Below are 27318 nucleotides of genomic sequence, written 5' to 3'. Positions count from 1 at the left end.
CAATATAGCACGTGTGAAATGTGATTGGCATCTTCAGATCAAATTCTACTTCTTTAACAATCTGACAATGTAAAATCAATTCTTTTTCCTATCAAAATTTACTCATTGGATAATCTGACCAAAGGTGCATGCATTTTTTTTTTCCTTGCAGACATCTAGTCTTTTTTTCATAAATTAATGGACGTGGGGTGGGGAAGTAACTAAGTTTGAGTGCCTGGCTCTGTGCAGTTGGTAAGCCAGCCAACCTATTCTAAATGCTTCAAAGTCAATTTTGCTTTGACTTGCTCTAAAACTACTGAATTCCATTTCAATACCCTCCAACTAACTGCACAGAAATCAACAAGGAACAGCGTGTCAACGGTCAAATCTGTCTCACATCATAATTCACAACTTGGGAAAGCTTTAATTAAGTCTGACAGAGAAAAGCCAATTGATAGCCACTCTAGTTTTAATTTCCCATTCTTTTTAGTTTGGAGATCCCAAGGTGAGATTAAGATCTTTGGTTCTGGTGTGGTCATATGTAAAAGGTTGCAACAGGTTTGAAATGAAATACTAAGGACTGGGCAGCAAATTTGCCTCCATCAATATGGATTAAATGTTGAAGGGAAAATCGGTCATCACCAACAACCAGATTTACAGAACTCTCAGCAAATAAATAACTCGTTGCTGCCACGCAAACACCAAGACGGCGTAAAATCCACCAGGCATCCCTTACAAGCGGTACCTCTTTGTGTCCTGGGATTTACACCCCTCCCCCCAGAGGCCCGCACTTCTCGAGGAAGAGGAGAGGTAGGCTACCATCTCCCCTAGTACCGCGAGAATGACCTCAAAGACAGTAGCGCTGACCCTTCTCCCCGCTTCTGGCCGGACCCCGGTGGACCCACTTTCCAGCGGTACCGGAAGGCCGATTCCTTAGGAAGATCTAAGCCTGCATGCGGAGGCTGCTTTCCGCAGTTATTCGGCTCCGCCCTCGCCTCAGTCCCTAGTAATGATGAAACCCCGGCTCTGTACCGGGATAGCCACGCAACCTTTCAGCCCCTTCCCCTAGCTTTGGACCCGCTGCAAGCCCCGCCTTCCTCCCCAGGCCCAGGTCTCCTTCCAAGGGCCCACCTTCGGGATTCCCCGCTGCCCCCCGAAACCAATCCAGAACCCAGAGTGCAGGTTGAGCGCCGTCCCATTCCCTCCTTGGCTTCAAGCGCAGTGGCCCGACCTGGACCTGAGGACGGGCGTGGGGTGACCGGCCAGCTCCAGAGGGGCCCGGGCCCCCACACTCACCATCCTCCCGCCGAGTCCCTCCTCCTCCTCCTCCTCCTCCTCCTCCTCCTCCTCCTCCTGCCTCCCCGTTACCAGGGGCAACTTCTGCGGCACCGCCCCCGACGTCCCTCGCACGCACAGCGGAGAAGCAAAGCAGCCGTACGGGGCGGGGTCCAGCTCCGCTTTCCCCAAAGTGCGCAAGCGCGCCAAAGTGCCCGCCCACTGCGCAGGCGGGCTGCTGGAGCGACTGGAGCCGGCTGCCGGCTGGTAGAGACCCGGCGAAAGGTTAAAGCTCGCCCACGTGGCTGGTGGGCTCCGCCCAGCCTGTGATTGGTCGGGAAGGAGCAGAGCAGGGGCGCGGCGAGGGGCGGTTCCCGCGCCGAGGCCGCAGGTTACTACAGGCCGGGCTTCCATCGCAGGGTACTTCTGTTGGCAGTTGTCTCAGTACGTTCTTCCCGGGACCAGGTAAGGGGTCTTGGGAGGAGGCCACTTACCACACCTTCTTCTAGACCCCACGTTCCCGGAGGGAGTTTGGATTTATGTCCTGACTGCCGAGGCAGGGCTGCTGCGGGGGCTTGGGCTTCCACCTGCTGTAGCCACGTGGCGCGAATAGTGGCCGGGGGCTGCCCAGGGACCGCTCCCTTATTGTCCCCGGCGCTATAAGGCCCAGCTGAGGGGTGAGGGGCGTTATGGGCTGTGCATCCATCTCCACATTTCTGTGTTAGAGTGCAGGATGGAGGAGTCCCGGTGGTGGGAGGCTGCTTGTTGGGAGGGCAAGAGGCAGTCTGGGAACTGGCCCTGAACACTGAGGTGAGCAGACAGCAGGGGTGAAAGGCGTTTTGGAATGGCCGGGTTTTGCTAAGCAACGTTGGACCGGATAGTGCACTGTCTGCAGCCCCAGAGGAGGCAAAAACGGGCCTGCACTTACAGGCAAGCGAGAGCGAAAGGGATTCTGGGTGGGTTGAGAGGCGCTACCTCCCACCCGACCCATGGTGAGAACAGGTAGAAGAGTTAATCACGTATGTGCCAGGTCCTGTTTTAGATTCTGGAGGCGCAGCAGGGGACAACATCTGCCCTCATGGAAATTACTTCTTGGTGGAATGCTTTTCACACAAGATTTCATTTCATTCTCACAGCCCTAGAAATTGGTTCTAAGCGATATGGAGTCGGGACTTGAACCAGTTCTGACTCTGGAGCAAGTGATTTTAACACTATTGTGTTGTCTAAGTAGGAGGAACAGAACGGCTTATATTTGTGCTTTAAACTCAGAACTTTTTAACAGTTGGTAAAGTGTTGGCACTGATGATAAACCTGTTTGCAGTTATGTGTGTGCCTTTTACCTCCTTCATTGGGTTCTTCTGAGGATTATGTGAATTATTATATGTCAGGTACCTAAGATATTGCCTGGCACATGGAAAGTGCTACATGGGATTTAGCTATTATTATTATTATTATTTTTTAAAGATTTTATTATTTGACAGAGAGAGAAAGCACAAGCAGGTGGAATAGAGGCAGAGAGAGAGGGAGAAGCAGACTCCCCTACTGAATAGGGAGCCTGATGCAGGGCTCGATCCCAGGACCCCAAGATCATGACCTGAGCCGAAGGCAGTTGCTTAACCAACTGAGCCACCCAGGCCCCCCAGGATTTAGCTATTATTGCTTCAGCTAGGTTTTGGGGCTTTGCCGCTCTTCCTACCAGCAGCCTTTCCAGTCTACTTAACATCACTGGAACGAAGGTGGATTTTTCCTGAATGGTCCTTAGCTATTTATGCATTCAACTAAAGTGTGTTTTTAAACATCTGCTCGTGGCATACCTGCTTCAGATCCTTGGAAAGAAAACTCAGTTCAGAACCTTGATTAAGTAGATGCAAGATGAATGGTTAATTCAGAGCGTGCACTCCTACAATCCGCCCGTCTCTAGCCTGTTGTTTCTTTTGTGAAAAAGGAAGGGCAGACTTCTCTTTCTGAGTTATCTGGTGTCTAACATCATGGTTGCCTTGGAGTCACAGGAGTGTACCTGGGCCTGCTTGTATAATTATTAGTCTCATTGTCCAACTTTCTCTAGGCAGCCTTGGCACCAACCCTTGCCTATCTCAGGTGGTCTTTGTGTTTGATCTTCTTGAGTCTGGCTGCCTTGATCTTCCTCTGATGCAAGTACCAGTGATGATGTTTTGCTTTTCTTCCTACCTGGGGATACAAACAGGGAAAACTTGAGTACTTTTCCCCTTTGCAAGAGGATACCCAGAGGGAGTTTGGAAGCCTGTTCTCTGATACTGTTTGCCAGAGAAAATCAGCTCTGTTCTTTTTTAAGTAAACTGTATCCCCAGCGTGGGGCTTGAGCTCAGACCCCAACATCAAGAATTGCATGGTCTACCAACTGAGACAGTCAGGGGCCCCAAAACTCAGTTCTCTCTAAGAAGGATGACTTCAGGAGAGGTAATAGGTTGTTTCATTTTTTTTCCCCCTCTTTTCTCTCTCTCTCTCTTTTTTTTTAAAGATTCCGTTCATTTATTTGACAGAGAGAGACACAGCGAGAGAGGGAACACAAGCAGGGGGAGTGGGAGAAGGAGAAGCAGGCTTCCCGTGGAGCAGGGAGGCTGATGTGGGGCTCGATCCCAGGACCCTGGGACCCTGACCCGAGCCGAAGGCAGACACTTAACAACTGAGCCACCCAGGCGCCCCTCTCTTTTCTCTTTTTTCCCACTTCCTCTCTTCCTTCCTTCCTCCCTCTCTTCCTCTCTCTCTCTCTCTCTTTCTTTTGGCCTGTAGTAGATGGAGGACCCATCTAAGTGACCCTGAGCCTTGTGACCTGGGGAGAAGAGGCCCTGGCTATTGTCAGATTGTTGGACGGATGGACAGGACTGGAGCTGTGGTTAGGGCAGAGTTGTGTGTAATGTTCAGTATCCTGGTTCAATCGATGTGAATCTTTCTAAGCATCAGTTTCCTCTTCTCTAAATTGAGATCTTGGATCCCTCACATCTTTGAGCTGTGATATTCTCCAGTCCTCAGAGCAAGGGAATTATTGGTCAGTCATCTGTTTGATTTCCAGCTCCCCCCTTGTTCCCAGTAGTGGAACCATATTCTTCCAGAACTGAGGCCACCCTGGACATGGTAGTGACCTCTTTAGTGAATACTAGATGCGGCTCATGTGGGAAGAGGGAGAATAACTGTTCTAGAGAAAACCTAGAGACGAGATTGAACTCAGTACAGGAGGGGAGACCATTTGCAGCTTCGGGACCCAAAGCCTGCCCTTACTTCTGTAACCAAGACAGGTTCTGAGTTTGACTTGAAAGAGAGATGTCCTTGATGCCCAGGGAGCTCAAGAGTAAGATGAAATGCATTTCAGGCAGGCAGTAAGTATTTTTAGAAGACTTGGGAGGGCTACAGCACCAACCTTATAATTGGCTGGGGGAGGCCAACTTTATACAAATAACTGTATGTAACAAGAAAGTGATGATTACAAAGCCGAGTGTGTTGCAAATGAGGATAGGATGCTGAGAGTATATGACAGAAGGGTTTGAGTTTGCCCTGAAGGAGTCATGGAACTGTGCCCACTGGGGGGCAGCAGATGTGGGGGGAAATATTTTAGACATAGAATAGAATTTAGATTTCTTTTTGACCTTATGTTTTTGCTTTTGTTTTTTTTTCTTTAGATTTTGTTTATTTGAGAGTGCACATGCGTGTGTGCGCGAGAAGAGAGCGAGAATGAGCAGGGTGGAGGGAGGGGGCCTAACCTGACGTGGGGCTCCATCTCAGGACCCTGGGATCATGACCCAAGCCGAAGGCAGTTGCTTAACCAACTGAGCCATCCAGGCGCCCCTGGCCTTATGTTTTATGTAAGAGAGGGACTGGGCAACTCATATGCTGACCTTGGCAATGAGGGGAAAGTTTCTTGAATAGTTTAGCAAACGATTATGCCTTCATGGTAGAAGTACTTCCATTACGAAAGGTAGAGGACTTTCCAGTGTTGGGTTGAGGGTGGAAAGAGATGTCTAAGGACAGGTTGTGTGTGTTTGGGGAAGGAAGGAAGCATAGCATGTTCGGGGCACCTGGGTGGGTCATTCGGTGAAATATCTGCTTTCAGCTCAGGTCATCATCCCAGGGTCTTAGGATTGAGCCCTGCTTCAGGCTCCCTGCTCAATGGGGAGCCTGCTTCTCCCTTTGCCCCTCCCCCTGGCTTGTGCGCACGTGCACGCTCTCTCTCTCTCTCAAATAAATAAATAAAATCTTAAAAAAAAAAAAAAAGGCAGCATAGCATGTTCTGTTGAACTTTCTCCAGCAGAGGGGCTGGAACCCCAGCTTGGGACTCTGTAACCCAAGACAGTGTGTGATCTGCCAGCCAGGCCAACAACTCCTTTTAGCCCCATGTAGAGCCAGGGAAGGTAAACTCTTGCCTGTCTCCCACTCCTGGGTTCAGTTGTGACTGCATGAAATAGCTTTGGTCTTTGAACCAGCCTGTAGGACGCTGAGTCAGCCTGTCCCCAGAGGACAAGCCCAGAGCCTTCCCGTGGGCTTTGTGGCAGAGTGAGAGAGGCAGAAGACTAGCAGTGGACACTCGCTGTCTGGCTTCTGACTTCTTCAGAGGTTGCCGTTCAGTGGTGGCCTCAGGGCCAGGGGAGGGTGCCATGAGAACTCCAGGGGAGGCCTCCCCTTCTCTCCTGGCTCAGCATGTCACTTTGCTGAAGTCTCTCCCACCTCAAGAAAAAAAATCTAAAAATTGACCATCTCTCCCTTGACTGCATTTGTTGGCTCCTCATGCCTCCTCTGTCTCTGGTGATTCTTTCTCATCTATTTGGGCTTCCTTTTTTGGGGGGCTGGCCTCTTACATGTGGTGGTTTTCAGGCTATGTCCTCAGCACTTTATTTTTCCCATTCTGTGTGTTCTCACTGGAAAACTTTCTCTTAACCTACCTTGATGCCGCCGACTCATTGTTTTACTTCTAACCCAGATCTCTGTACTTTCTTTTAAGCCTAAATATCCATTTGCTGACAAACTGGACCTCTTATTCAGCATATACTTGAATTCTTGTGCAAGCACTGGGGTGGAGGAAAATGGACACAGTCCCTGGGTCCAAGGAGCTTATGACCTAGAGGGGAAGGTAGGCATTCATTAAAATAAAAGCACAGAGTGTTAGAACGAACTGGCACAGCTCTGAAGAAAAAGTACAGAGCCAAGAGCACCTGATCTGGTGGTCGGGGAGAGAGAGGGGCCAAGAGTCCTTCAAAGGATTCCCTGAAGAAAGGTTTAAGCCAAGATCTGAAGGATGAGGAGGTGCTTCCTTGCAAGTAACTCTAGATTGTCCTGGAGAGCAAAAGGCTACTTACTGAGGGGGAGGGTGGAGCCCTGATGTTACGTGCTAATACATCTGCTTTTCAGGCTGCTATTTATTCTGAGGTGGCTTTGCTGTGGCCTCTTGCAACTACAGTGGCCCATTTGGCTCTATTGAGGTGGGAGTCTCGGTTAGAATTCTCCTTTCATTTTACCACTACTTAATATAAAACTTAAAATTTTTTTAAATTTATTTATTTGTCAGAGAAAGAGAGAGAGAGAGAGAGAGAGCGCACAAGCAGGGGGAGCAGCAGGCTCCCTGCAGAGCAAGGAGTCCAATGCAGGACTTGATCCCAGGACCCTGGGATCATGACCCGAGCCGAAGGCAGACTCTTAACGGACTGAGCCACCCAGGCGTCCCTATAAAACTTTAGGTTTCCTTTCCCTCATACTCAAATATTGGCTTTGTTTGCTCAATTCTCTGAGTGTTTTTGGATTTCGGTGATGACATAACTCAAGATGACTGATTAAATCTTACTCCAGCTGTGCCTATATATGAAAAATCCTCAGTTAGGGTGACATTTTTCAAGGAAAAAAAGATGACGTAGTAGTAGAAGGTTGAGAGTTAAATCTGAGAATTATTCCTTAAGAAAAGGGAGGCGGGATGAGTAGGTGTTAGTGAAGAGGGGAAGGAACAGTATTCTGGACAGGGAATGGCATTTGTAAAGGACCTGAGACAGGTGGCGGCCTATTGCATTTAAGAAAGGTCCATGGTATTTGAAACTCAACACATGGAAGATCCAACTCCCTGTTTTCTCTCTTAAAGCCTATTTTTCTATATTACTTGTCTCTGCACAATTATGGCCCAAGTCAGAAACCCCGGGTATCACCCTAGATACTTGTGATGTGTCAATTTAGCTAGGCCAAACAACCGCCCGTATGCTCCCAGTTAGAGTGGGCAAGGAGCAAGAAACAGCTGTTCCTAGCACACACACCTCCCACCGATTTGATCAAACACGAATTTAGGCACCATGGTGAAGGGATTTTGCAAATGTAATTAAGCCCTAATTCGTTAGTTTTGAGTTAATCTAAGGGGGGATTATCCTGGGTGGCCTGATTTAATCAGATGGAATCCCTTTAAAAGAAGGCTAGGCATCCCCTGGGGTCACAAACTCTGGCCATTGCTGGGCCCTCCTTCCCTCCCCAGGATCATCCCTTGGTAACTGCCTTCCCTGCTGGTTTCAGGCTTGCTTAGTCAACTCCCACAATTGTGGAAGTCAATTTGCTAATTCCTTGTACTAAATCCATTTTTTTTTTAAAGATTTTATTTATTTATTTGAGACAGAGAGAGACACAGCAAGAGAGGGAACACAAGCAGGGGGAGTGGGAGAGGGAGAAGCAGGCTTCCCGCGGAGCAGGGAGCCCGTTGTGGGGCTCGGTCATGACCTAAGCCGAAGGCAGACGCTTAACAACTGAGCCACCCAGGCGCCCTACTAAATCCATTTTTATATATTTATCAATATTATGCGAATATATATAAAGGATATATATGTCCTATTGATTCTGCGTCTGTGCTTGAACCCTAATAGAGTATTCTTCCTATAACCAATCACTACGTAAATCCCAAGATTCTGCTGCTTTAAAAGTTTCTGTCTTTTGGTCCCTCCTCTCTGTTCCTGTGCATCTGGGTTCAGGTGCATCATGAGCCCCATCTCTTCTTGCCTGGATTACTGAAAGTCCCATCCAGCTGATGTCTCTGCATCCTCTGAGGTCCTACCACACCGAGTTTATTTTCATGTCATTGCCTAGAGTTTTCTTTCTAAACGACACATCTGATCTTGTCACTCTGCCTAAAATCTTTTAATGGCTTCCCGAAATTCTCAGGCAAAAAATCAAAACCCTTAGCTTTTTTTTTTTTTTTTTAAAGATTTTATTTATTTATTTGAGAGAGAGAATGAGAGAGAGAGAGAGAGAGCATGAGAGGGGGCTGGGTCAGAGGGAGAAGCAGACTCCCTGACGAGCAGGGAGCCTGATGCGGGACTCGATCCCGGGACTCCAGGATCATGACCTGAGCCGAAGGCAGTTGCTTAACCAACTGAGCCACCCAGGCACCCACCCTTAGCTTTTTTTTAAAAGATTTTGTTTTTTTATTATGTTATTATGTTTTTAAAGATTTATTTATTAGAGAGAGAGTGTGCATGCACAGGGGCAAGAGAGGGAGAGAGAGAATCTCAAGCATACTCCCTGCTGAGTGTGGAGCTGGATATGGGGCTCGATCTCACAACCCTGAGATCATGACCTGAGCTGAAACCGAGTTGGACGCTTAACTGACTGAGCCACCTAGGCGCCCCTTTCCTTAATTTTCTTTGTCTTTATTTTCTGCAGTTTGAAATATAATATAATATGATTAGATGTAGATTAAAAAATTTAATTCCAGTATAGTTAGCATATGGTGTTATATAAGTTTCAGGTGTAAAATATGGTGATTCAACAATTCTATACATTTCTCATTGCTCATCATGGTAAGTGTACTATTAATCCCCTTTACCTGTTTCACCCATCCCCCTGCCCACCTCCCCTCAGGTAACCATCAGTTTGTTCTCTGTAATTGAGTCTGTTTTTTTTTTTTTTTTAAGATTTTATTTATTTATTTGAGAGAGAAAGAGAGTGGGTGCACAAGCGGGGAGAGGGGCAGAGGGAGAGGGAGAAGCAGACTCACTGCTGAGCAGAGAGCCGGACGCAGGGCTTGATTCCAGGACCCTGGGATCATGACCTGAGCGGAAGGCAGATGCTTAAATGACTGAAGCACCCAGGCGCCCCAAGTCTGTTTTTTTTGTTTATCTTTTTTTCTTTGTTCGTTTGTTTTGTTTTTTAAATTCCACATATGGGTGGACTCATATGGTATTTGTCTTTCTCTGACTGACTTGGTTCACTTAGCATTGTACTCTCTAGATCCATCTATGTTGTTGCAAATGGCAAGATTTCATTGTATGTATATGCCACATCCTTTTTTTTAAAGATTTTATTTATTTATTTGACACAGAGAGAGAGAGAGCACAAGCAGGGGGAGCGGCAGGCAGAGGGAGAAGCAGGCTCCCCGCCGAGCAGGGAGCCCAATGCAGGACTCGATCTCAGGACCCTGGGATCATGACCTGAGCTGAAGGGAGACGCTTAACCGACTGAGCCACCCAGGCACCCCATGCCACATCCTTTTTATCCATTCATCTATCCATGGATACTTGTGCTGCTTCCATATTTTGGCTATTATAAATAATGCTGCAGTAAACATAGGGGTGCATATATCTTCTTGAGTTAGTGTTTTCATATTCTTTGGGTAAATACCCAGTAGTGGAATTACTGGATCATATGGTAATTCCGTTTTTAATTTTTTGAGTAACCTCCATACTGTTTTCCACAGTGACTGTACTAGTTTGCATTCCCATCTAGGTGTAGATTTTTTGGTAGTTATCCTTCTTGGTGTTCTCTGAGCCTTCTGGACTTCGGGTTTGGTGTCTGATTTTTTTATTTTCTATTTTTTAATTTATTTTTAAGATTTTATTTATTTATTTGACAGAGACACAGTGAGAGAGGGAACACAAGCAGAGGGAGTGTGAGAGGGAGAAGCAGGCTTCCCGCGGAGCAGGGAGCCTAATGTGGGGCTCGATCCCAGGACCCTGGGATCATGACCTGAGCTGAAGGCAGACGCTTAACAACTGAGCCACCCGGGCGCCCCTTTGTCATTAGTTTTAGAAAATTCTCAGTCATTATTGCTTTAAATATTTCTTCTGTTCCCTTTCCTCTTCTTCTGGCATTCCCATTATGTACATGTTACACCTAATGTAATTGCCCCAAGGTTCTTGGGTTTTCTATTCTGTTTTTTTTTCTTTCATTTTTCTTTACTTTTCAGTCTGGGAATTTTCTATTGACACATATTTAAGCTCATGGAACTTTTTCTTTGGCCATGTCCAGTCTACTGATGAACCCATCAAAGGCATTCTTCATTTCTGTTACAGAAGTTATTTTTAAGACCTTATCTATTTTTTATTTGAGAGAGAGAGAGAGAGAGAATGAGCATGAGCAGGGGGAGGAACAGAGGGAGAGGCAGAAGCAGACTCCCCGCCAAGCACAGAGCCCAACCTGAAGCTTGATCCCAGGACCCTGAGATCATTACCTGAGCCAAAGTCAGATGTCAGATGTCTGACAGAGCCACCCAGGTGCCCCCAGAATTTTTTTTTTTTATTTCCAGCATTTCCTTTTGATTCTTCTTAGAGATTCTATCTCTGCTTACATTATCCATCTGTTCTAGCATGTTGTCCACTTTCCCATTGGAGTCCTTAGCAAATTGATCATAGTTATTTAAATTCCTGTCTGATAATTCCAAAATCTCTGCCATCTGGTTCTGACACTTGTGCTCTCTTCAAACTATGTTTTTGCCATTTAGTATGCCTTGTAATCTTTTGTTGAAAGCCAGATGTGTGTGCAATTTTACCTTTATCTGGGGAGATGTTAGTTGTATTTACTGTTTGCTGAAGCTGTAGGTGTCAGAGTTAACATTTTCTTTGGTGTCCTCGTTTTTGTCTCTCCTGTTGTCTTTGGGTTTCTAGAGCCTTCTTAATAAGGTCTGAAACTTGCAATTCTTTCTGTTGTTCAGTTCTCCGTGTTACCACATAGGAGCAATGTACCACCTGTAGTGGTCAAGTGTGAGGGAGGAGACAGTGTTCTATAGTCCTGTGATTAGTTCTCAGTCTCTGAGTGAGCCTGTGCCCCTGAACCTTCAAAAGTGCTTCTCAGGCTCTTCTTATCCACTTCAAACGAGATAGGAAGGTTGGAAAGGGCTGGTCTTGGGTATTTACCTTTTCCCAAGTCATTTAGGTTCTAGTAAAACCCAAAATGGTTAGGCTCTGGTAAAACAGGCTCTTTTGAGGGTGGGTCTTGTTAGGAAGAACAGAGGGCTCTGGGTGTACTTCAAAATGACTACTTTTCCCATCTCCCTGTTAGAAGTACTAGGGGATTTTTCTCTCATCTTCACCCTGAGAGCCTGGTGGCCTCTTGAAGGTGAACTCAAAAGTGCACCCCCACACTCAAGGTTGAATCCCCTTGGAATATTTAATTTGCAAGCTTTTCACACTGAGCTTCCAGCAATTTGTCAATTATAATTTAAGTTTTCCAATGGTACTTGCCTAGTGGAGGGCTTCTTTTCCCAGTAAACTGTCATTCTCTGTACTTGTATGTCTCTCCAGGCTTGGGGGCTGTGGTTTGCCCTGTGACCTCAGTTCACTGATGGGTCTAAGAAGAGTTGTTGATTTTTAGTTTGTTCAGCTTTTTTTCTTCTTGCAAGGACAGCAGTGACAGTTTTCAAGCTCCTTACATGTCCGACCTGCTTTAGTTTTTCAAGACATGGATTCCAGAACCCAGTTAGAGGCAAGAGTTCTCAAGTAAGTCAGGCAGAATTAAAATTCTGGCTTTGTCACTGGCTAATGCTTGTGTGACTTGGTAAAGTTATTTATCTGTGCCTTGGTTTTCTCATCCATAAAATGGGGTTAAAGGGTATTTATTTTATAGCACTGATGCAAAGATGAATTCAGAAAATGCACATCAAGCCCCAAGCAAAATGTATAGCATAGAATCAAAGCTCAGTAAGTGTTAGCTATGATCGTCATTATCTGGTCCCCATGAACCCTGTGTACGGTCAATGCTGGCTCTCCTTTTTTTGGCCTGGGACACCTCTCCTCTATCTATCTACCTTCTACCCACCCTTCAGAACATTGTTTATTTTTTGTTTTCACAAAGCATTTTCAGAATCCCTCATCCGTTTTAGATAAGGGGACTGTATAATTTATCATCCAAATCAGGACACTTTTGAGAGTGGAAAGGGGTGCTATTAATAATTACCCCAGGACAGCAGCCCCAGGGAAACTGGGAGATCTGGTCATCTCACTTTTAGATGCCTCTTCTCTGGTTTTCCACTGCCTCCAGTGCATGTCCACATCACTGTTCACGCCGCTGTTCTTGTTGCTGCACTTGTCTTTTACCCCCCATTCTGTAACTCCCTGAGGGCAGGCGTGGTGCCTCACTCACCGCCATGGCCTGGGATCTCTCACAGGGCCGCGTGCACATTCGCACACGCACGCACACACACACACTCACACCGAAATGATGAGTGTGATCTTGCCTTGTTCATTTCCACCTTTCTCTGTAATTGTTTCTACCTCGGATGTGATCCATGCCTCCTGCCTCCTTCAGATAAATAAATCTATCTCCTACGGCTCACATTCCATCTCTTCTGGGCAGCCCCCTTTTCTTACTGTGCTCCCCCATCTCTGCTTTCTCTCGTCTCCTGGACTTACTCTTTGCTGTATGTATTCTCTTCTGTTCTCCGGGTGGGCTCTTCTTCCCCAGTTACACTCAGCTCGCCAAGGACAGGCACTGTGTTATCCCCTTTTCCGGGTCTCCCACAGCGTGATCAAGCACAGGGCTGGCTGCCAGCAGCCACGCAGGAAACCCATGTTGGTGTCTGGTTGCTCAGGCTGCTGCCCATTCACTGGGGCCTTCCCAAGCCTGGTCAGATGATGCCAGTGCCTGCTGAAAGCGAGCATCCTACAGCCGCTCGGGGCGCTCGGGGCGTCAGGGCAGACTTTGGTTTGGGGGATCATCCTCATTTTCTCTCTGTTCCTTAAGTCCACAGCTTTGTGTAGGAGCAAGATGGAGGCTGATCTGTCTGGCTTTAACATCGATGCCCCCCGTTGGGACCAGTGCACTTTCCCGGGACGGGTGAAACACTTCTTCAATATCACAGACCCGCGCACCGTCCTGGTCCCAGATCGGGAGCTGGACTGGGCCAAGGGGATGGTAGAGAAGAGCAGGTGATCAGCGAGGGGAAGGGACTGGAGGCGGTGGGGCCACATGGGTGGGTGCCCTGGGGAGGAGGTGGGAACTGAATGTGGGGAATGGGCAGAGCTCTCAGGCAGGAGGGAGCAGGATGACTTGGAGCAAGGGGCCTGGGACGTAACTCTCTGTTGTCCTGGGGTGGCAGAATGGGGGTTGTGCCCCCGGGTACCCAAGTGGAGCAGCTGTTGTACGCCAAGAAGCTGTATGACTCAGCCTTCCACCCTGACACCGGGGAGAAGATGAACGTCATTGGGCGGATGTCCTTCCAGGTCCCCGGCGGCATGATCATCACGGGCTTCATGCTCCAATTCTACAGGTAGAGCCAGGGGGAAGGCGGTGGGCAGTGTGGCCGCTTAGGTCTGCCAGGCACGGAGCCCTATGGTGATGTGGTAAGAGCCATCTTTATTGACCCCTTACCCAATACCAGGCACTGTGCTAAATTCTTTGCATGGATTTAATCTCCTCATCAACCCTACGGAGGTACTATTGTCATCTCCATTTTATAGGTGAAGAACTGAGGTTCTAGAGATGTTACGTAACCTGCCCAGGTTCACACAGCCAGGAAATACGGGTGCCTGGAGGTTAACTGAGGCAGTTGTCTCCAGAACTCTCAATGAATAAGCCATCCTAATTCCTTCTTTAGAAAGTACTTATTCAACAATGAAATTTTCATGTATTTTTATTTTTAAATCTATTTTATTTATTTATTTTTGGCAGAGAGAGAGAGAGAGAGAGAGAGAGAGTACATGAGTAGGGGAGGGGGTGTGGCAGCAGGGAGGGGCAGAGGGAGAGGGAGAGAGAAAATCCAAAGCAGGCTCCACACCCAGCGCAGAGCCCAATCTGGGGATTCGATCTCACGACCCTGAGATCCTGAGCTGAGCCAAAATCAAGAGTCAGACACTTAACCAACTGAGCCGGTCAGGTGCCCCTAATGTATTTTTATTATGTAACGTCCTAGTAAAAAATACAGGAAGATGACCTCCCACCCCACCCCACTCCCCAGCTACCCCTAAAATAGAAAGACCCTTTCAGCTTAGCAGGGAGAGAATAAACTTTCTCTGTAGCTGCTGGATATTTTACTCTTCCCCCTTCCTCTCTTCTCTGCTCCGCTTCCCAATGCATCCATTTGTCCAGTTATTGAGTCAGGCCTCGGGCCAGGTGTTGGGAATATAAAGACTAAGCCCCTCCCCTCAAGGAACTTCCAGTGTTGTTGAGCAGACCAACCAGTAAGCAGTTGTAGTCCAGCTTGCTAAGTGGTAAATCGGAGGGAAAGTATGGGGTTGTGAGAGCAGGGAGCAGAGAATGACTCACTGTTCCAGGAAGGGCAGGGGAAGGGTTAGGAAGGTTTCAAAGAAGAAGTGACCTCTCAACAGAGCAGGATTTAGCCATGTATGGAAGGATGTGGATGTGTAGATATTCCAGGCAGAGTGACCGGCCTGTGCAAAATCCCCAGTGTATGAAATAGCATGGGAACAGTTTGGGGAACATCAGGCTGTCTGGTTTGACTGGTGTGCCCCAAGCCCTCCCTTCATTGGACTCTTCTCTGCCTCTCTGGGCCTCCCTTATGGTAGGACGATGCCAGCGGTGATCTTCTGGCAGTGGGTGAACCAGTCCTTCAATGCCTTAGTCAACTATACCAACAGGAATGCAGCTTCCCCCACGTCTGTCAGGTAGGAGACTTGAACCCCAGGCTGTCCATGTGGCTCTGGAGCAGGTCGCCGTCCTCTTGCCTCCAGGGGAAATCACCCTTCTAAAGGGTTCTTGGGCTGTCTTCTCCGGGTGAGACTTGTATGGCGCTGGTGACCAAGTCCCCCTTTTTAGGGTTTGCAAGTATTTTCTGAGGCTAACTAGGACAATATCATCCTAGACCAATTCGAATTTTATTCATTCATTCGTTCTCAAGTATTTCTTCTTTTTTTTTTAAGATTTTATTTATTTATTTATTTATTTATTTGAGAGAGATTGAGCACGCATGAGCAGGGTGCAGGGGAGCAGAGGCAGAGGGAGAAACAGGTTCCCTGCTGAGCAGATACCCTGATGCCGGGCTAAATCCCAGGACCCCGAGATCATGACCTGAACCGAAGGCAGATGCTTAACTGACTGAGCCACCCAGGCACCCCTCAGCTATTTCCTGAGTAGGTATTAAGTGCCAGGCATGGTTCTAGGGTCCTTGTCCTTGTGGAATTTAAGGTCTTTTAAGCAAACAAGCACCATAATCTTAGGTTGCGACTGCTGCCCTTAAGGAAACAAACAGGTGACAAGATAGCAAAAAGCAGAGGGGCATCTGTGTGGATGGGCTGGTTGGGGAAGTCTTTTTCTGTGGAGCCCACCTTTCAGCTGATTTCTGAAGGGTAAGGATTTAGCTTACGGAAGAATTCCCCTGATAGGGAGCAGCAACAGGCCAAGGTTCTGATGCAGAAAAGAGTTTGGTGTGTTTAAAGTACTGAAAGGAGGTCGAAGGGGCTGGAGCATTGTGTGTGTGTTTAGGAGGGGGACTGTCACAAGATGAGACAGGTGAAGTTTCAGGCATGAAGCCTCATCAAAGCCTCATCTCCGGACTTTCTCAATCAAGCCATGGTCTTGCCCTCAGCCGGCAGGGCTCCCCACTCCCAAGCGTGTCTCTCCTCCACTAGGCAGATGGCCCTTTCCTACATCACAGCCACAACCACTGCGGTGGCCACTGCTGTGGGCATGAACATGTTGACGAAGGTACTGTCTGGGGCTGCTGTGGGCCGGGTGACCACTAGGGGGCAGCAAAGTCCTGGGGAAAACATCCCCCAAGCCTGGCGTTGCCCTTCTTTGGGTGAGTCGGGTATGGCCACGGCCCAGCCAACTAGGGGGAAATGTAGCAGAGCTATCCCCAGGTTGGTCTTTCTCAGGTCTCTGAGGGAATTTGGGTTCTTAGACCAAGTGTCTGGATACGTGGCAGTAGCGAGATCTGATTTCTTATTTTGTAGTTCTTAAGCCCCCTCCCCTCCCATCTTCCAGTGAGCCCTGTTGTTCCCTTCCCCCAACAGAGAGCTCCACCCCTGGTGGGCCGCTGGGTGCCCTTTGCCGCTGTGGCGGCTGCTAACTGTGCCAACATCCCAATGATGCGACAGCAGTGAGTATGGGGATCCCCTTTCCTCCCTACAAACCACAAGGTTAGTGGGTCAAGGGCAGGAAGCCAAGACAGTGAGTGGGTGGCTTCTGGGGACTGATGTGGGTACGGGGAGGGCTGCTGGGCTACACTTCTGAGGGTTCCAAAGGACAGTTTGCTCCGGGGGTGATGGCCGCAGGAGTGGCAGGTGACTTAAGTTTCATCTGTGATGAGTGTTGTGGGAGTCATTGTTTGGATGGTGTGGGACGGCAGGGAGTAGGGTGGACCTTTGAGGGCTTATATGAGATCATGTCCTTTCAACTGCAACTGTATGCAAGTGGTGAACTCTGCCTACTTCCAAAGCCCTGGGGATGGCTTACAGAATGGAATGTAGCAGAGCGAGGTGTCCAAAGATAGAACAGAGCCAAGAAGCTTTGAAAGAAGCCAGAGGAGTAGATAGATGTTTTCCAGGCACCCGGCTCTAAGCTTTGTAGCAGGAAAGGTAAAAGGAGAAACCCGTGTGTCTTGCAGTTCTTGTTTTTTGGCTAGAGAAAGCATAGCTGTTCCCCTCTCGTCAAACCTAATGATGTAGTATACCTCACGCTCTCCTGATAGTGCCTGGGAGGTATCACGTGCTGCCTAAGTGTTCGCTGTTACTGCTCCTGTCATCCGCATCGCCTTCATCACGTCACCAGTATATCCGAGCCACAACGTCTTGGGACCGTTAGCAAATGGGAACTTGTCACAACAGCCCTTGCAGAAGGAGCACACCACCAGAATAGTCATGCATACACATTATTCCTCTCCTCTTTCCCTCCCCTGTCCAGGTGCTCCTTCCTGACCAGTGAAGGAGCCCTCGCCACCCACCTGGTCTGGGGTTGAGTGCTGTCAGGCGTGGACCAAGCACTTTGCAGGCATTGTCCTCTTTAATCCTCACCAATCCTATGAAGTGGGTGCCATGATTAGCCCCATTTTGCAGATGAGGATAACTGAGTCTTTAGAAGGATCAGGGAATTTGCTCAAGTTCAGAAACATACTCTGCCGTTTCAGGATTCAACCTAGGCAGTCTGAGCCCAGGCCTAGCTCTCTTAGCCATGGCCCTAGATCACTTCTGAGATACCACTCACTGGAATGCACAAGGAAGATCAAAGGGCCAGGCTGCAGGAGCTGGCTTCCTAGACCTTGAGTGCGCTGACCTTGGTCCCCTGGTGTGTCCCATCGTTGGCGGGCTTCCAGCACCCCTTTCCCAAGTCCAGCAACTCCTGTCTATGTTTAGGGAACTCATCCAGGGCATCTGCGTGAAGGACAGGAATCACAATGAGATCGGTCATTCCCGGGTGAGCAGAGGCATCCCTTTGGGGTGGGAGGAGGGAATTCTGTCTTATACCCTGCCCTGTTCTTAGTAGTCAAAGCAGGCCCGGGTTCTGTTATAGGATCCCCCTGATTCCATTCTCATTCCCCTTGATTTCCCTACATTTCTTGTTCAGAACAGGCTTGTCATATCTTTTCTCCATCATTTCTGGTCCTGAAACCATAAAAGCCTAGCTAGGTGAGAGAGGGTTGGGTGAGGACACAGCCTCTGGTGGATCCATCCCTTCCCCTTTACCAGCTCAGACTTGACCCTGACCCTTGACCCCACCCTCTGGTGTAGCCCATGGATACTGGATAAGGTCATTCCTGACAACTTACTCTTTTCTGCCCTTAGAGAGCTGCAGCCATAGGCATCACCCAAGTGGTTATTTCTCGGATCACCATGGCAGCCCCTGGCATGAGTAAGATAGAGAAGCCCTCCCGTCCCGGGGGACCCTGGAACACGTCCTGGAGGCCTCAGCCACATTTAGCTTTTGCGGGGGGCGAGGGGGGGCAGCCTCTACAGCCAAGCTTCTCAAACTGGCTTTTCCCACCACAATAAAAAAATGATAATTCTGTGATGCGAGAGAGATTGTAGCTAATGCTACAGTGGTAATCAGATTACAATGTATAAATGTATCAACTCCACATGTTTTATATCTTACATCTACATAGTGCTGAACGCAGAAACTCATGAGAGAACCACACTGTAGTTCTGGGAACATCAGTTAATTAAGTTCTTTTCATTCCACAAATATTCCTTAAGTACCTTCAGTGTGCTGGACACAATGCAGGGTGCCAGGAAGACAGTGGTAAAGAAAATAAATCCCCTGCTCTGGTTTTGCTCCTAGCAGGGGTATGTTACAGAGTAGGATACGAAACTTGTTTGCATGAGCCTTCAAAGATTTGAACTTTGAGAAGGATGCTTTGGGCCTGCGGTACATGTCCTATTATAGGTGTGCAGGTGGAAAAGTCTGGGAAGCACCCTTCTGCTAGGACTTGGGGGACAGGTGGGGGTGGCCATGCCTACATAGTCTTCCATTCCAAAAGTGTTTTCTGGAACTTCAGGGGAGGTGGGTCCCTGATCTGATTTTGGAGAGGGGTCTTGGGAAGAGTCTGACAGCCCTCCTCCCTGCTTCTCCCTGGTCTCTTCCAGTCTTGCTCCCAGTCATCATGGAAAGGCTGGAGAAGCTGCATTTCATGAAGGTGAGTGAGGTCCTCTTTTGCATCTTCCTTGCGCAGAGCCCCCAGCCATACCCACACTTCAGAGCTCCCGATCCTCCTCCTCCCCTCTAGTTACTGGCCTTCGTCTCGCTCAAGTAGGGCCTGTGCCAGTCCCCACCGGCTGCCCGCTTTAGATGCCATGGCCGCTTGCTTGGCGTCATCTGCAGAGAGCAAGAGGGGCCCCCTCCTCCTCCCCTTCACGGCTAGGAGTTTTGTGCCTGTGGGTGTCTAGCTGGCCGATCAGAGGTAGGGCCAGCGTGGAATTCGTGTTAGGATCTCTAAGTCTCATGTGGGTCTTTCCTTCGATTTTGTGCAGAAAGTCAAGGTCCTGCACGGCCCATTGCAAGTTCTGCTGTCTGGCTGCTTGTGAGTAACGTGTTTTCTTGGTTGGGTTCTGTGGTAGCTGGGGCCCCTAAGACCCGTCTTCTTGTGTTGCCCATGTTGGAGAACATGTACTCTTTTCCCTGACTTCCATAGTGCCTGAGCTCAGGACGCCCATGGGCCATCTGGAGAGTTCTCGCCGCATCTTTGTTGAGGGCATCAGGCTGGGTAGGCATTGCGCACATCCGCATGGAGAGCGGAGTGCTTGGGCGCCCTCCTATCCCGGCGTGTCCTCTGACCTTCAGACTAGAGAAGAGATGAAAACCACAATACAGCCCCACCACAAAAAAGACATGATCATTCTAGGGGTGCTCGGCTGGCTCAGTTGGTAGGGCATGGGACTCTTGATCTCAGGGTTGTGAGTTCGAGCCCCATGTTGGGGGTAGAGATTACTTAAAAATAAAAAATTAAAAAAAAACAATAACAATAAAGAAAGAAATGATAATTCTTTGACAGTGGCAGAGGTGTTAGCTGATGGCGCAGTAGTCCCATGGCAGCGTATCGCTCTATCAGATCAGCAGGCTGTATGCCTAACCTGTTCACGATGCTGTGCACCCTCTATATCTCAGTGTAAATAAACTAACTATATAAATAAATACGCTGAGACGTACAAAACATGAGGGGACAGCCCAGGGCTGTCAAGCGTCCCAACCTTGCACAAAAGGAAAACACCACAAGTCACGGCAGCGTGCTTCGGTGCCCGCCAGCGACTGGCCACGTCCTAGCAGCAGTCACACTTTGCGAGGCCACGGGGCTAATGACAGCAGTAACCACCAACACGTGTGGAGTGTGTCCTGTGTGTCCCCACTGTGCTCATGCTGCACATCTATCATTTCACTTAAGCCCCTCAGCCCCGGAGGTCTAGGTCCTGTCATAATCTCCTTCTACGCAGAGGAACCCGAGGCTTAGTGAGAGGAGACTTGCCCAAGGCTCTGTAGCTCGTAAGTGCTGGAGTTGAGGTCAGTGCCCTAGCAGTCTCACACGCCACGCTGCCTTCTGCCAACTGAGTCATCACTGCATGAGTGGTTCCCCCGGGCTGAGCGCCATCCCTGGGCCACTTCCTCTGAGCCTCGTGGCAGCCCTGCACACTAGGCACTCTTGTTGTCCCTCTGCTGGCTCAGGGCTCACTCGCCCGAGATCACACAGCGAGTGAGTAGCCGAGCTGGGATCCGAAGCCTGGTCTTGTCAGATTCCCATGTGCTGTAAGAGAGGGCCCTGGCCCCAAAGCATCCGAGGACCTTAGAAATGCTCTCAAGCCCTTCCCCAAGCCTCCTGCATCAGCGTCGCTTTTTAATGAGCTCCTTGAGCTGCTAGTGTTTGCAGTGAGGTTGGAGAAGCTGCCCTGTTCTGTTGTCCCCCGGCCCAGGGTTCGTGGCCGCGGGGGCTGGACCTTGACTTTAATACCCCTTACTGCTTGGTGCTTTTGCTCTTTAGGCTGCTACTTGCACACCCAGTGCCTTTGTTATCTTCACCTGCTTGAAGGACGGGGGGATGGGGGTGAGGAACGGGAGGTGGAGGGGGGCCGATTTCATGCCATGCCAGAATGAATATCCTGCACTGAGAGACCAGGTGGGGAGTTGCAGGGAGGGGAGCCATGGGGCAGCAGGGAAGGCAGGATAGTGAATGGGCATCTCCCTACTTCCTTCGGGGGGCTCAGAGATGGGTGTGAGCAGGCCTGTGGGGAGATGCCCCTCACGCTTTGTTTCTCCTTTCTTCCAGCCTCATCTTCATGGTACCAGTGGCTTGTGGGCTCTTCCCACAGAGATGGTAAGAGTTCTTTGTGCCTCACTTTACCAAATGCCCTGTCCCTGCTCTCCCTGACCTGCCTGCTTTCCTGAAGGAGACAAGGAGGGGCAGGAAGCGCAGCATTTGTCCAAGGACAAATACCTATCAGCCTAAACTCTGGGCCTCTTAACCCTGGGTGAATGGTAAACCAAAACAGATCTCTAAGGGGCGGAGGGATGAGTTGCTCCTTCCCAGTGGAGTAAGGGCTGCCCTGGAGAGAAGTGGGGGAGCAACAAGAGACTTTCTGTTCCTGCTGCTTAGGTTATTAGGTACATCCTCCCTCGCTGGATCTGGTCCTTGAAATTGAACAGAGGGATAGGTACTTATTTTGGCTTGTGTTTGCTTGGGGACGGATGACTTGGACCTCTCTACTTCCCTTGTATGCCCTGGCAGGGAAGGGGTATGTGGAGCAATGATGGAAAAGGGAAACAAAGCATCAGACTGCGGGAGGGGAGAGGATGAGCTCCAGGAGACCAGGTGCAGCTTGGATGTACACCAAGAAGGTGCCAGGTTCCCCTGCCTTCATACTTGTATTTCAGTGTTATCTGCAGACATCTCCTGTGTTCCAAGCACTGTGCTTATAATCTTACAGAGAAGATGGAAGTTTAGCACCAGAGAGAATGAAGTTAGGCCTGAGTAGCAGTAAAAACAACACATTATGTTGTACAGAGCCCATTCGTTCTGATGGAAAAATCAGGAAGGGCTTCTTGGAGGTGGCATCTGAGTTGGATTTTATCTGATGGTACTTTGCTACTTGTCCAGTTGGCAGGCTCATAATCCCCTTATTTTCTCTTCTCAGTGAACTGTCAGTTTCTTATCTGGAACCAGAACTCCAAGACACCATCAAGGCCAAGTATGGAGAACTTGTGCCTTATGTCTACTTCAATAAGGGCCTCTAAATGCCCCATCCCAGCAAGGACTAGTCTATACCCATATTCACCTTCCTTAGCTGCCTTGTACACCTGTGCCCTCATTTCTTTGCCAACAGGGCCTAAAGGTCAGGGTGGATTTGGGGGGTGGGGAGCCTCATGTTTTTTTACCCAGGTATGGGTTATTGGACTCCAGGGGATAAAAGTGAGCAAGGGGAGGAAAGACCAAGTCTTTTATCTGCTTCCCCCCCCCCCGCCCCCCCGCCCCAACCACCATCCCCTGGAGACCGGGAGCTGAGACTTCCTGAGGGAGAAGTTGCTGGAACCTGGGGGAGATAATCAAGCAAACCATTTGGAAAAATTAGGAAATCTTTGGAATTCTAATTCTGGCCAGGACTGGGGAGGAGCCCCTGGGATAAAGGGAAGCTCCCAGCCCTGTTTCTTCTTCCCTTCCTCCTCATCTTGTCTCATGCTACAGAACGTTTTGCCCCTGCAATTCTAGCTAACTCAGGAAGGGAGAGGGAAGAAGTCTGTTGTCACCTTGGGGCTCTTCTCCATTCTTCCCCATATTCCTCTCCAGTGCCCCCTTATCAGAGTGTCTTTGGGAGTGCTGCTAAACTTGGGTTGATCAAGCACCCACGAGTTCTTAGTGCTAAAAAAAAAGGCCACTGCATGAGGCAGCAAAGTTTCATGGTGCTCTAAGCCCTGTGACACTGACTTTGTTCTCCTGTGCTAAAATCATGTCTGATTTTACATCTCTGTGTTTAAAAGATAAATCCACTAACTGTGAGTAAAAATCATATATGTAGATATTAACAACACATTTTAATGGGTGTATTTTCCTAGCTCCCTCCCTTCCTCAGCCCATTGGGTTAAACACCAAAGACTGGTGCGTACTGAATAGGAAAGGGGAGTTTTATTTAGATACCTCTGAGAATTAATCAGTCAGGACCAAAGAGCCTTAAAGGACACACAGCAAAGTACAGCCATTTGCCGTTCCCATCTTGGCTGCTCTAGGTGATTTTTCAGGCTCGGGCCGGGGGGGCATGGAAGGAGACCATTGTGGCTTACCTGGGATCAATGTTTGTATTGAGTTCTGTCTAGTAGAATTTACTGACGATTCAAAGGATATCACTGTGAATCAAATAAATTTCTTGAAAAAGCACAATGAACTGTCTGCAGACTGAGTTAATAAAGCCTGGATGAAAAGCAGGATCTGGTCTTATTTTGGCCTTGGTATGGAAGAGGTTACCACAACAATAAAGGGAACCTGTCTGACGCCTGGAGGCCATTGTTGATTTCCCTTACTACAGAGGAAAAATCCACCTGTCTTTACTGGACACTCCAGAATGGGAACTGTTGTTTTAGAGCAGGAGTTGACAAACCGTGGCTCAAGGGTCCCAATCCACCTGCTACCCTTTTTTGTGTGCCTGGCAACTAAGAATGTTTTATATTCTTAAAGGGTAAAAAAGAAGAAAAAAAAAAAACAATATGTGACAGAGACTCCCATGTATGTGGCATGCAAAACAAAATATTTGCTCTATTCCCCTACTCTGGAGCAGTGGTTTTTAGAACATGTGTCAGAGTCATGTGGATGGGTTAAAACACAGATTGTGGGTCTAGTTATGTCTCCTGAGGCAAGGGAAACAAAAGCAAAAATAAACTATTGGTACTACATCAAAATAAAAAGCTTCTGCACAGCCAAAGAAACAACAAAACTAAATTACTTAATGAGAGAAGATATTTGCAGATGACATCTGATAAAGGGTTAGTATCCAAAATATATAAAGAACTTATTACAACTCTACACACAAAAAAAGCAAATAATCCAATTTAAAAATGAACAGAAAAGGCGTACTGTTTGGTTCTGTTGGTAGAGCATGTGACTCTTTTATCTTGGGGTCGTGAGTTCAAGCCCCACATTGGGTATGGAGATTAACAAAAAATAAAATTTTGAAAAATGGGCAGGAACATGAACAGACATTTCTCCAAAGACGACATACAGATGGCCAACAGACACATGAAAAGATGTCCAACATCATTTCTCATTAAGAAAATGCAAATCAAAACCACAATGAGATAATACCTCAAACCTGTTAGAATGGCTAAAATCAAAAATAGGAGAAAAATGTGTTGGCGAGGATGTGGGGAAAAAGGAACTCTCTTGCACTGTTGCTGGGAATGCAGTCAGAGAAAGAGAAATACCATATGATTTCACTCATGTGGTACTGAAGAACCAAAATCAACAAACAACAAAAAAAGAGACAGACCAAAAAAAGCCAGATTCTTAACTATAGAGAACAAACTGATGGTTCCTGGAGGGGCGGTGGGTGGGGGGATGGGTGAAATAGGTGATGGGGATTAAGAGGGCACTTATGAGGAGCACTGAGTAATGTACAGAACTATTCAATCACTGTGTTGCATACCTGAAACTAAGAACACTGTATGTTAACTACACTGGAATTAAAATGAAAAAAAAAAACAACAACAACAAAAACAAAAACAGATTGTGGGGCCCCATCCCCAGAATTTCTTATTATGTAGGTCTGGGGTGGAGCCTGAGAATGTGCATTTCTAGTAATTGTCCAGTGATGTGGTTTCTGTTGGTCTGGGGAGCATACTTCAAGGACCACTGCTTTAAAGAGAAAGGGCCTCTTCCTTGAGGCCAAAGTACTGGCTGGAATTTAATTTTTCCCATCTTTTCAAAATTAAAATAGAATTCATATAAGTTCATCTTTTTAATGTGTACGTTTCAGGAGCACCTGGGTGGCTCAGTTGGTTAAGCATCTGCCTTCGGCTCAGGTCATGATCCCAGGGTCCTTTGAGCCCCACCTCAGCTCCCTGCTCAGCAGGGAGCCTGCTTCTCTGTCTCCCTCTGCCTGCCGCTCACCCTGTCTTGTGCTGTCAAATGAATAAATAAAATCCTTCAAAAAAATAAAGTGTACAATTCAGTGTTTTTCAGTATACTCACAAAGTTGTAATCATCATCACAAGCTCCAGAATATTTTTATTTATTTTATTATTTTTAAAAAAGATTTTATTTATTCATTTGTCAGAGAGAAAGAGCACAAACAGGGGGAGTGGCAGGCAGAGGGAGAGGGAGAAGCAGGCCTCAGCAGGGAGCCTGATCCCAGGCCCCTCGGATCATGACCTGAGCTGAAGGCAGACACTTAACCAACTGAGCCACCCCGGTGTCACATCCAGAATATTTTTATTACTCTCAAAAGAAACTCTGTATCCGGGGCGCCTGGGTGGCTCAGTCGTTGGGCGTTTGCCTTTGCCTCAGGTCATGATCCCAGGGTCCTGGGATCGAGCCCCACATCGGGCTCCCTGCTCCGCGGGAAGCCTACTTCTCCCTCTCCCACTCCCCCTGCTTGTGTTCCTTCTCTCAATGTGTCTCTCTCTGCCAAATAAATAAAAATCTTAAAAAAAAAAAAAAAGAAACTCTGTACCCTTTGGCAGTCTCTCCATTCCCTTCATCCCCCGTCCCCTCAAAACCCCTAATCTACTTTCTGCCTCTATAGATTGGCCTATTCTGGACTTTTCATATAAATCAAATCACAGTGTAGCTTTCTGTGTCTGGCTTCTTTCATTTATCATAATATTTTCAAAGTTTATCCATGCTGTAACATGTGCAATTTGATTTTAACTGATTTCTGAGCAGAAAACTCTGTGTCTTTGAGCTAGTTTTCTTAGGATAGGAGATCTGGCTCAGCTTTGCCCATTTCCAAAGACAGATAGGAGAAATATTACCAGAGCTAGCCAGAGCTTGGAAGCATCCACACTGATGTTCTTTCAAGAATTGACAACCTTCTTTCCTTCCCAAGCTCCTTAAACCTCCTGGCATTCCTCCTCCCTGTATAGACAATGGCTCTTTTGGAAAAGTCTGAAGTATGTGGTGGCTACAGTTTAGAGGCACTTCAAAAAGCACTCATTCAAATTGCATCTCAGCTCCATTTTGTAAGACCTCTCTGCTTTCTTTGAGTTGGCACCTGTGGGATGTGGAAAGCGAGGTGGTTAGGGTGACTCAAATGCCTTCGTGTGGGAAGTGCTAATCCAGACTGGGCAGGGTTTAGTGTTTGTCCCATCCAGTGGCTTAGTTCGAGCTCTCAGGTAAAGAAAGAAAGGGAAGTTAGGATAAAATCTCCGGTGTTTGTTGAACTGAAATTATTAGGGTTTCCTAATGATGATGGTACCTGGCTTTTATAAAGGAGGACTTACAAAACCTTGAGGCCAGGACTGAGACCCTGTGCTATGAAAATAATTTGGCCCTTGCCTAATACTGAATCTTTATTTCTTCCCTAGGGAGTTTGATTGTGGTATGCATGAATTTCTAAGACATTTGAGATCAGCAAAAATACTTGTCACCTTTTGTAACATTCGGGAAAACAAGATCAAGAAGAGGCAGAACTATGGACATTCTTAAGTAGAGGGCAGAACCAGTTTCTTCACTGTTTCCTACTTTGCCACCATTTAAGCCAAGAACAAACTCCCTCTGGGCTCAGCCATGGGCTAGACTAGGCGAACCTGCAAAATGCTTTGGCAGGATTTTGAGAGGAAATTGGCAGCTACAGGCACCTGGCTTCTCTGGCATGGGTCTTCGTTTGTTCATTTATTTTACCAACATTGTTGGGCTCATGGTTGGGCCTTGTATAGGATGTTGTAGCGATTTTTCAAAAGAAAAAAAAAGGAGTAAGATGGTGTGCTATACAAAAAACTGCAAATTTAGTGGGAGGGGCCAGCCAGGCAGATACTACAGATCAGATACAGTGTGTGTTAATGTTATGAGGATCCAGAAGAAGAAACAAGGGAGGGGATGGGAACTAGGAGTTTATAAACAGAGAACTATATGTGCAGTGTGTACTATAGCACAGCACACTGGGGATCTCTTGAGTGTTTGGTGTAAGTGGAATGTGTGGGAAAATGTAGTGGCAGAAGATGAGAGAAAAAGAAGTAAGCAGGGATCAGGACACGAGAGAACCATACTGAGTAGTTCGGACTATATATTCCGTAGGTAGTTTAAGTATTTTAAGAGGGAAAGCCTTAAGACAATGATGTTTGGTTTTATGTCGTAGAGCACCCTTGCTGTGGAGTGCGGCAGTAATTGAGAGGGAAGAATTGGCAACTAGGGCCAGCAGGGAGACCATTTTTATTTAGCAAGAACATGAGAATATGGAGGGAAACAATGGGAGTGAATTTCAGGGCTGTTTCTGAGGTACC

General features: G+C 47.8%; 2 protein-coding genes across 6 annotated transcripts in view; one reads left to right on the top strand and one right to left on the bottom strand.

Moving 5' to 3' along the window:
* Positions 1 to 1668, bottom strand: part of ARL3 (ARF like GTPase 3) — a 36804-nt gene extending 35136 nt beyond the window's left edge. The window contains exon 1 of the mRNA XM_028098681.2: positions 1276 to 1668. Coding sequence (XP_027954482.2) covers positions 1276 to 1668 — 393 coding nt within the window. The remainder of the gene's footprint in view (positions 1 to 1275) is intronic.
* SFXN2 (sideroflexin 2) lies at positions 1584 to 22220 on the top strand. Of its 5 annotated transcripts, XM_028098679.2 has the most exons (13): positions 1584 to 1719; positions 11866 to 11957; positions 13201 to 13385; positions 13556 to 13726; positions 14982 to 15080; positions 16044 to 16119; positions 16428 to 16513; positions 17766 to 17826; positions 18195 to 18261; positions 18996 to 19045; positions 19380 to 19429; positions 21164 to 21211; positions 22029 to 22220. In XM_028098679.2, the coding sequence occupies exons 3-13, from the start codon at positions 13225 to 13227 to the stop codon at positions 22126 to 22128; spliced, it is 969 nt and encodes a 322-aa protein (XP_027954480.1). In that variant the 5' UTR covers positions 1584 to 1719; positions 11866 to 11957; positions 13201 to 13224; the 3' UTR covers positions 22129 to 22220. The 5 variants fall into 5 exon arrangements, with proteins under 5 accessions (XP_027954480.1, XP_027954479.1, XP_087875931.1 ...); XM_028098678.2 differs by lacking the exon at positions 11866 to 11957 and having other exon boundaries at positions 1636 to 1719; XM_088019805.1 differs by lacking the exons at positions 11866 to 11957; positions 17766 to 17826; positions 18195 to 18261 and adding an exon at positions 19541 to 19612 and having other exon boundaries at positions 1636 to 1719; positions 22029 to 22116.
* Positions 22221 to 27318: the final 5098 nt, after the last annotated feature.

The sequence above is a fragment of the Eumetopias jubatus genome, unplaced genomic scaffold (assembly GCF_037043125.1).
Source record: "Eumetopias jubatus isolate StellerSeaLion01/CBP00866 unplaced genomic scaffold, mEumJub1_p1.0 scaffold_17, whole genome shotgun sequence".
Classification (NCBI taxonomy): Eukaryota; Metazoa; Chordata; class Mammalia; order Carnivora; family Otariidae; genus Eumetopias; species Eumetopias jubatus.
This window is presented reverse-complemented; position numbering and strand designations above follow the sequence as displayed.

What these genes read in the sequence shown, in the direction of transcription:
- SFXN2 (XM_028098679.2), top strand. Translation starts at nt 13,225, where the DNA reads ATGGAGGCTGATCTGTCTGGCTTTAACATCGATGCCCCCCGTTGGGAC. An exon ending in CATGGCAGCCCCTGGCATGA is followed by an intron (nt 18,262 to 18,995) that starts GTAAGATAGAGA and finishes GGTCTCTTCCAG; the next exon opens with TCTTGCTCCCAGTCATCATG. An exon ending in AGAAGCTGCATTTCATGAAG is followed by an intron (nt 19,046 to 19,379) that starts GTGAGTGAGGTC and finishes GATTTTGTGCAG; the next exon opens with AAAGTCAAGGTCCTGCACGG.